The following is a 10,761-nucleotide window of genomic DNA, read 5'->3' on the forward strand; positions in this document are numbered from 1 at the left end:
ATGTGCATACAGAACGCGGTGAGTCGCAGAGGTAGAGCCGCTCCCGCACCGGCCGAGACTGCGCTAGAAAATATTATTGGGTTTAGAAACATAATTTTATATTTTTGTCTGTCTGTGTAATGTAATGTATATTGCTCTTTTATATATTTCGCAATGACTTGAAGTAACTAAGGCGGGTACCGTTTGTGAGCTTTCATTATTAATATTTATAATGATAAATCTTAGCTCTAATACTTTAAATATTACAAACATTTAATCATTACTATTTGTCCACAGAGTCAATACAAATTCGTGTGCGAGAGCATCCAGTCGGCTTACTCTCAGGGCCTCACGGGTCAACCTGATCCGGCCAACTGATAGCTACTGCTGCATCCTTCACAGGATCCATACTTGCAGATGATGATGACCGTCATAAATATGGTCAGGACTATGTGTTGCGTCAAAGTGTTTAGGTGACGAACACTCGAATAGTGTGTGCCCATAGTAACCGCCCATAAATGAAGCGAATCTAAAATAGAGTGTCGCGTCGTAAGTGCGAGCGAGATAGCATATCGTCGATTAGCAATAATGTACATGTAACGGTTTAAGATTGCCTATTTATTGGCGCGGTTTATAGTGTCGATCCTTCCGAATTACACGTATTGTCAATAAGGAACGTAGTGTTTTTACCCTGGTCAAACACAAAATAGACCATATAAAAGATACAATGGATTTATTATTAAATGAATAATTTTTTTCTTATTCATAGATGTGTTTCGACTAAATACAAACGACGAACGATTGTAATATACGTTATAGTAATTCATATTTCGAATATGAAATAATTATAAACAATGTTCTAACAAAGGTCAATTGGTCCAAATACATCTGAATACAATGACTCTGGTAAATGAATTTTGGTAATTTTTACATGTTCTATGTATATTCTAATTTAAATTATTACGCACATTTACCTGAACACATGGTAATCGATGTAAGCCTCTAAATCTAATTACATTTTATAAGTCATTTTGTACATTTGAACTCCATTTTATTTTTCAGCAATAAGTAATCTCGAATAACTCCAAAAGTGAGAGCACATATCAAAAACAATGTAGAGCTAAGAATTTCTATTTATTTTGAAATTTATTTATTTGTAAATTTAGTTTAGTTTTCGATAAATAATCAAAGGAAATTTTGGTTAATCTTCTTGCCACGAATTTACTAATCGTTTTAAGTACTAAAAACATTCGGTTTGTATATTTCTTATCTGTGCCATTTTTAAATTTAATTTTCTTTAAATCGTGTACCTATACGTGCAGTATTAATTATACGTAAATATAACTTTTGAAGTGTTCATTGATGGGAAATTGGGACCCAAATGTAAGAAAATATGCTATTGATTTTTTTTTTCTACTCTATGACTCTATATTATTAACAGTATCACACGGTTTTACACTACTTAAGATTTTGTTGTTGAAATTTAAGCCTATAAGTATGCCAAGACTCGTTTTGTCTTCAAGCAGAAGGGAATAGGTGGGAATGGATTGTTTTCTTAATTTGATTTCATATTTAATGTTGCTTTCCAATCTAGGACGAATTTTTAAGACAATTTTAGAAGTGTTTTCATACAAATATTAATTTTAATTGAATTTTGATATTGCGTATATTTATTATTTGTATCGTATTTATTGTATACTTTATTTTCAATGATATAAGATTCCAGTTGGAACTTTTAAGTTTCGTAGTTCGCTTCACATTTGCGAATTAAATAAAGAACAGTTACTTGTTCGATTCAGATACAAATATTGCAAAATATTAATTTTTGTATGATCTGTACTTGAAAATGAAACGAGCAAACGAAAGGCATACCGTCTTTAGAAGTAAACACTATAATTTTTTTAACGATTTCGTATAATGTTATAAAATATATAATTTTCTCTGACATATTTAACAATATTCTTAACTTGATAGTCATTTTCTTAATGTATTTTGATGTGTTTATAACAGCACAAAAATCTTTGTATATGTAATTTTTGTACAACGATATTTTCTAATACGTTTCATTTTACGATTATAATGCACGTGTGTATTTATAAGATCCTAATAATATGAAATACAAAACTCCGCCCCTTTTTATAATAAAATATCTAGGCTAATAACGTTTATTAATAATGTAAGGTCTTTATTATCGCAGTTATGATTTCCGAAAATATATTTTTGTTACTAATTTTATTTACTTTCTTACGCACTAATCATAGTTATATATATTTTTATTTTTTGTAGATACTTTTTTTTTTGTTTACAACGACGTAGTGTAGTGTGTATATATTTTAATTAAATTATATTAAATAGCAACATAGAACATAGACGTATGCTAATAGATAGCTACTAATACAGGTTGTTATAACATTGCTTAAATTTCATTAAAGGCGTTATTTTGAAGTGTTGGGACAGAAATGAAGATTTTAAAAACTCATGTCTACAATATTAAGCTTGACTTAATTATAAAATTGTTTAACTGAGTAATTCATTAAATAATGGTCGATTTTCCATATAATCGGGTAGATTTCGAATGTTAAAATGCGACATTTGATATCTTAAAGAATTTTATGAAATTTACCATACTCATTTACTCTGGAGAGAATGGGAATTTTCTTTATACTTTCTAAGTATAAAAACAACTATGAAAACCATATGTAGACCCAAATAGCCTTTAAGTTCTTAGGAGAAAATACATAAACAACAAACCATATTGGTAAAAGACCCTCCACTTCAATACTGTGGTCCCCACAAATCAAAGTCGTCTTTATCTGCAAGACCATAAGAGTCAATTATCATGTAACATTATCTGCGCAATTTTAATCATTTTGACACAAGGAACAAAGATAAGTGTAGTCTTTTTCTATGTTTCTTTCTATTCAGTTTCTTTGTTTTTGTTACTCTGTATCACCGGTGGTTTTATGTCATTCTTTGTTTTTTTTTATGAAATTGTTGTCATTTGATCCCATTTTAGCATCTGGAGTATTGGTACTATCCTCCCCGGGACGTCGGTGATCTTTTTTGTAGAAAACATTTATTGTGAATGGATTATTTTTCATCTTCTTAATATTCGTATTGTACAGTTTTGTTCGTACTTGTGTACGTTTATATATTTCTGCAAATCGAATTTTAGCTTCATAATCATTCAGCAATTGACTTAATTTATATCGTGATTATGAGTGCTAAACCGAAAATTAAAATGAGGCCTTCAGACTAGTTTCGACAACGAAGTAACTGATGTTTAAAATTATGCATCAGTTTGCATGATTTATATCATGTAAATGCATGTGTATACACATATATGATGCATATTACATACATCAGTTGTTTTGTTTTCAAAATTGGGTTACACAACGAAATAGATATTTTTATAAGTATCTTATGCAATATCGGTAGAATCTGAAAGTGTTTGTGTCCAGAAATAGTTTTATTCATCAGTGTGACTCACGGTTTTTATAACATATCTTAACGAAACAGTATACACAATATAAGCGGTGACTAGTAGTGCGTTCACGGCCTAAGTCGTGAAGTGAGTGACAGACGTAGTTAAGCGTTTGTTTTAATTTGTGTTACGCACACCAATGTATCTCGTCAAGCTTCTATACGAATTAGTTTTCAAGCCGTTCTGTATTTTTTTAATCGCCGTATTTCGATGGGCCCGTCAATGTGATTTGTTATTAATTTTAAATGGCGACAGTTTAGCGTGGGCGCTCATTGCCGTTGAGTAAATAAATTTTCATTATTGTTGGCCGTTATCGTTTATCCCTTGTCGTTTGTTTTTATTGACGTTTTGTAAACATTTAAATACGCGGTAATAATTGGAAAGTGATGAATGATGACGGACGATTTCTGAATTCGGATATATTTAGACTAAGGTGGGAATTGAACTTGTATAGACGACAGGAAAGTTAAAATATCCATTGACGCGGTTATATTGGTGTTAGTTGACACAAGACCAGTGTTATATTTCTACCTTGTGACGTATGAAGTGCTGTGCGAGTTTTTTCTGTGAAAAAAATAAAGAAAACATATAAAAAGTTTTGTTTTATTTCACCTTTTAATAAGTTCAATTTTCTTACACACAAGTTAAACTTCGGATAAACGTCACAAACGTATTTTAAATTCTAGTTTTTTTATATTAGGTTATAACTCAACGAGTAACTGATATAACTCTTTTAAAAAGACTTAGAATAGGTACATTTTACTTACTGAAATTCCCATAAAATGAGAGAATTGATTTGATTTTGAAACGTACATGGCAAATTATTAATGTCAGTAAGGCTGACCTTACAATACAAGAAAGGTAGTCTGAAATTTTATTCTTAGTTAAAAATTTGAAAAATTTCCCGTAGCCGTGCCCCATACATAACATCTTACAAATTTTGAATCAGCTAAAATACACCTTCCGCTATCATGTCTGCATAACTGATTCAAAATCTTAATTTTTCGGTCCGGAATTCAAAGCGCACGTTACGCACATTTTGTCAGATCGAAAAATATAACCTAAGAAAATCAGAACGTATGTAAATAAAAGCGAAATTTATACGTATCATGTTCCTTTTATGCTTCTCTATTTCATATATCACATATTGCAAAAAATACGTACAATGTTACTTTTAAAATATATTTCTCGAAAAATGAAGCTTTATGACAAGGAACCATTTTATGTCCTTTTAATATGAATGACCTTAACATAAAAATATTAGATAACATTGAAAGTGAAATGAGATTAAACGTGGGCGAGTCATACAGCTTTAGTTGCTATGGCAACCCAGCGGTTGTCATAGCAACGCTCAAATATACCTGCGTTTATGCAACAGGTTTTTCTCGACATCTGTCTTCTTTAAACATCACACAAACGATAGTGACAGCAAAAAAAAACGTGTAGTAGGTAGGTGCCTAGTAATGCAATTATTATTACTAATATACTAATCTTTGTAAAATGTAAATTCATGGTTTCCTCACGTATTTAACATCAGTTTCAAAACATTTTCAATAGTTTTTTTTTTCAATAATGTCGAAATATTTAAAAATAATATTCGAAATTATCTACTTTAAGTAGACCATTTTGTCCTAGATGAATATTGAATCGTAGTTATTTTTCAACACATTTCGCCAACATAGAACTAGAACATTTCAGCTCTAATAAAGGTTTTTAATGTGCCTGCTTCACAGTTTGTTTCCACACACCAGTTGTACTAACAGTCACACTTACCTACTTATAAGTACGTGTAGAAATGATACCTACAATAGACAATAGTCAATAGTCTCTCAACATGTAATAATTTATTTGAATCTCTAGTAACTTGGTACCCACATAAATCTATAAAATTCTCTTTGACTTCAGGAAATCTTTTTGAACTTTTATCTTTCCTCGCGAAATTTAATTGAATTTGAAAAGGTTGGGGAAATCTCTAAGGACATTTACCACAAGAAACTTCTCCAGTATGTATCTATTCAGTGGCCTGTTTCCAACAAGAAAAACATCAGTTACATATAATAATATTACTTATTAAGTATAGCATAGTACCTACTACAAAAACTCGCAGTAATGTGAGTTTGTATATAGGAATAAATGAAGCGTTTATATCTATAGATATTTGAATGTAGTAATATTTCTCATTTACGGAAATTGGTGTTTAGTTTTATACAATTAAGCATACTAAAACGTCTATTTCAATCGAAGTTCGATTAAGTAGGGCTTAACTAAACTTACTAAAAAAGTAAATAGTAACATTTTAGTATCAGTTGTTATTAATATTTTTAACTAGAACATAATATAAAACCTTCCATTACAATATTGCTCTTTCAATTGTGGACAAACTTCTTCCCGAATCAAATACGAGGCGAATCGAGTTCGCAAAACCTCGGTACAGGAATCGCCCGTCGTGTGTTCACTTCAGTTGAGCTTCTCTCTCAGCGTGGGCGCGCCGCCCAGCGTCACACCAGGACCACGCGCTACGTCTAACGATATATTTGACATGTGAAAACTTTACGGAAAAACACATTGTACATCATTACTTTGTGATGTGATTGTTTGAAAAAATTGGAGTGGATTAGTGTAACGAATTATGAAGTAGTAAACTGACATTGAGTGTATAAAATAGTTCGTGTATTAAAATATCGATGTGTAAATTATGTTAAGATATAATATTTATTATTGGTGGTGGTTTGATTGAACGTGTACTTAAATGCTAAAATCAGTGAGAAAAAACTCCGTGAAGTAATTCAACAATACAGATCAATTTATTTATAATTGAATAACATCGAGTACGAGTAAGAATAGTAGTCACGAAGCAATTATATCTAAAGATAAAAAACTGGATCTTTACTATGTTCAATGTCGTAATACTTAATGTGTAATTATTGATCAATTATACCTACTTAAGATACCGTGCTTACATGACATGTACCAACTCAATATGCTTTTTTTGTAATCAATACTTTGTCAATAGACTATAAAAAATAACAATCAAATAGAAGACCGACCTTGCGTTAGTAGGTTTACTACCGATTAGTTAATTATTATTATTTATTTGTTCGCGGTCGTAGGTTACGTATCATTAAAGGCTTTCGTGCTTTAAAACTATAAACATACGTTGTACGTGTAAAATACTTATATCAAAATAAATAAATTCGAATCACAATGTGTGCGATTAAGACATAATTGTTACGGACATTCAAATACGGTTTGCTATATGGACGGTCATAAGATAACGGAAATAGCTAAACAAATAACAATAGTTTATGGAGAATTTTAATGTGGTACGATAATGTTTCACGATGAAGCAATGGCAGTCAACATTCTGTTGTGTTGTGATTCTAATATGGCCGGGGAAAAACGCTAAACCTGACTCTGTAACCGAAATAAATACGAGATTACAAGGACAAAATGAACTAGAAATTGATTCAGTAACTATGTCCAGCAGAGATGGTAGTGTAAGCACACAGAGAGAGATGTACCGAGGTGGTTCAACGTTAGTGTCCGAGACTTTGCAAGAAATGCATTCCAAGCAAATTCCACATACAAGACCGCTGGAATCAACTGTAAGTATTACATAAATTAGTTGAGTACGTCTAATTTTACAATACTGATGAAAAAATTATAAATAGATAACAGTACATCTAAAATCATTCACAAAAAGTATAAATATAGTACACAATGATAATAAATCTCATAATTTATGTCTCAATATAAAATACTACGAAGATAATAAACGTACTTGCTACTAAGCTTGGAAGATAAGAACAAGCTTTTAGTCTTAAAATGTATACAGTAACTGCGTTTAATTTTCAGCTAGATACCTATCTATATTCAGGACAATAAGTTTGCATTATTCGTAAATCGCATCCGGACACATGTCCAATATTCAAATGCTCATGATGACTGTTTCCGCATGTTTAGCAATTATAATTCATATCCTGCTTTCATAATTTTTGGCGAGTAAAAGAGAAATATTTTTTCAAAGCTTCCGTTAATATGCTTGTCTTTTGAAGTAATCTTAGACTAAAAGGTTTACAAAGTTAGAATGTAATACTAGCACAGCCTGTGGAAAAGGTATGATTTTATTGAATCTAAGAATAGCCAAGTTTTATATAATTTTATACTCTTTTTTCTTCGGAGATTTATCAATTACTAGCTTTCCGCCCGCGGCTTCGCCCGCGTGGAATTCGGTTATATCGGTTTCATCTCCCTATTTCAACTCCTACTATTTTTATCGCGATAAAAATTATCCTATGTTCTTTCCCAAGTTCAGTTCTACCTTCATACCAAATTACAAAAAAATTGGTTCAGTGGTTTAGGCGTGAAATAGTAACAGACAAATAGACAGAGTTACTTTTGCATTAATATGAGGAGGGATTATCAATGAAATGTTTTCCTACGTTGTAAAATTACGTAAAATTTATCTTCCTTTGTACACAGACTCTATTTCATCTTAATTATTGTAAAAATTAAAACTAGATTTTAAATAGATCATAATTATGATAAGCGACTGACCTTCTGCGGTATTACGTATCCATCTTTACTTCCGAGCACCGTTTTACAATTTAGGTCTTCTAAGAACTCAACTCATTTTATCAAAACAAATGCCGTTCATAATGTCGAAGACTCTTTAAACGGGTGATTCTAATAATGACTGCTACTATATTTGTTTACTTAAAGCTAATTTTGTTTCCACGATGTTCTGGACACGTGTTAGTGTAATCGATAAACATAATATAATATATGAGATAAAATTACTGCCTGGATTTTTTGACGATATTTGCTTATGAGGACGTGCATAGATGAATATTTTAAAGGAGAATCGATATTTTATTTTTGTGATGAACGATTTCGCATTCTGCTAGCGTATGAATTTGACTCTGATAAAATATTTTAGGTACTTAATTTTCACAGAAATAAAACTAATTTACGTACGCTCTACTTTTTCTGAATAAGAATATATAGAATTGATCGTAATGTAACGTACGCTGGTTCTACTAACCAGCGTACATTACTATTAGCCTCCTTCCATTTACTTTTCGTAATGAGTATGTTCTTAATAGGTTCTTATAAGTTAGTTCATATTTTTGAGTCTTTATTTATTAATGGTTATTTTATGGATATTGTTAAAAGTGTTTAATCTATCCCATCACTACAAAATTATTTATTTACGTAGCCAAAATATTTTCGTATAGCAATCATATTACTTTTTGCTTTGATTGTTGAGTATTTATTTCGAATTAATAGTTTATAAGTTCAAAAGTTAATTTCTCATCGCACAAATCCTGATGATTCTTTACATACACAGATCATAATAATTTAATAAATAGCCTAATAACATGACTGCAGAATATAGGAAAAATTTGCGAGCGGTTTATAAGAGTGCTTTTGACATAATTTTTGAATCAATTGTCACATACTGTATTGTATGTTGGGGTGGTGCCGCAAAAACTATCCTCAAGCCCCTTGAGGTAGCTCAAAGAGCTGTCTTGAAAGTTGCCTCATTTAAAACGATGCGGTATTGTACAACCGACCTTTATAAAGACTGGAAGGTTCTCAGCGTTAGACAACACTTTATCCTGCAGACTATTATCTTACAACATCGACTAACCCCAAAAGTTACAACCTCGACGAGGCGACAGAACAAAATCTGCACTGTTCCGCAGCCATATTACAGTTTCACTAAGAGGTTCTTTTACTTCCTCGGACCCTATCTTTACAACAAAATTAACGAAACTCTTACTATCTATTCCTTATCTTACTCTAAATGTAAATTATCAGTCCGTACCTTTCTTTTAGCAAAAACTTATGATGAGACAGAGCACCTTCTTGAAATTCAAACATAAATATAAAAGTTCTTAATTACGGCTATTAAAAAATACTCGCAGTACACACACACACACATACACACACATACACACGCACTCACACACGTACATACTCAAACTCCTCCACTTATAGGCAACTCAGTATATAGATATTTATTTATTTTTCTTCTCTATTGTATTCAATTATAATTTATAATAATAATGCTGTCAAATGGCTCAAATTGTGAATCTACTTTAGAAGCAAGCTGTTTCTCCTAAATACAGGTTGCCCTGCAATCTAGCTAGGGAAACATCGGCTTGATATATGTAAACTTTAAAAATATATGTAAGACAAACCGTTTATATAAACTAAATTGTAATTGCTATAAATTGTAATTTTAAAAATGTCAAAAATGTATGTATGTATGAAATAAATTGAAATTGAAAATTGAAAATTGAAATATATTGAAATATAATTGATATAGACTTACGCCCCATTACGCCTTAAATATTTAGAGGGTGGGGTAGCACATGTATAAGTATGTGGATATGTAATCGTTTTATCGCTATCTGTGGAAAAATTGTGATCCATATCATAGAGCTTTTAATTTACAATTACCGTAATATGTTCAGATCAATTTTCGATATATATGAACTATATAGAAAAACTGTCGAATCAAGAACTGTACCTGATGGACAATTGGGAACAAAAAATTATATACAAAACAATAAATTCATTACAAAGCAATTTAACAAAGCCGTTCAACTTCACGTTCACTAAAATGTATTCAAAAATTACCCTTTATTGCTATTAATTATCAAAAGCTGTGCTTTAATAGTAAAGCGTGATTATATCTACTGAGAACCACACTCTTCTGGCGCCCTCTATCATAATCAATAGATAAATATTTTATGTGGGAGTCGAGCACGCTTCGGCACGAATTGGGCTGACCAAATCACCAAAAAGTTCTGCGTGAATCATGTTATTTATTTTTACACTTTAATGTACAATACACATACAGTTGACAAAACCAATAAACAATATCTATTGTACAATTTGGCGGCCTTATCGCTTTGAAGCGATTTCTTCCAGGCAACCTTTGGATACAGGAAATATAAATTTTGGAAAGGTAGAAAGTGTATAAATACATACAAGAAAGTGTACAAATATATAGAAAAGAAATTAATGCATATAGGAGCAAGAATAGTATAAAATGCAGTAAAGAGAGATAAATAATAGAGGAGAGAAAAGCAATATAACATAGAACAGAGTCAAAAACAACATTATGGAGATAGAAAATAATCCTTAACAAGAGATTTAAATGTATATAAAGATTAAGAATAATATATAAAGATTAAGAATAAAAATAAGAACGAAGGCTGCGCTCATGAGAAGAGCCCATGAATACAAATCTCTTTTTCAAGTAGGAAGGAGTTCTAGGATCAAAG

The 10,761-nt window shown here is 31.1% G+C and overlaps 1 protein-coding gene across 1 annotated transcript in view; it reads left to right on the forward strand.

The window, feature by feature from the left end:
- The window catches only part of LOC119830943 (tyrosine-protein phosphatase non-receptor type 4), a 12,519-nt gene extending 8,475 nt beyond the window's left edge, over positions 1-4,044 (forward strand). Inside the window, exons 16-17 of the mRNA XM_038354135.1 lie at positions 7-18; positions 277-4,044. Of these exons, the coding sequence (XP_038210063.1) occupies positions 7-18; positions 277-357 (93 nt within the window). The 3' untranslated portion in view covers positions 358-4,044. The remainder of the gene's footprint in view (positions 1-6; positions 19-276) is intronic.
- The last annotated feature ends 6,717 nt before the right edge of the window (positions 4,045-10,761 follow it).

This window comes from Zerene cesonia, chromosome 12 (genome assembly GCF_012273895.1).
Source record: "Zerene cesonia ecotype Mississippi chromosome 12, Zerene_cesonia_1.1, whole genome shotgun sequence".
Classification (NCBI taxonomy): domain Eukaryota; kingdom Metazoa; phylum Arthropoda; class Insecta; order Lepidoptera; family Pieridae; genus Zerene; species Zerene cesonia.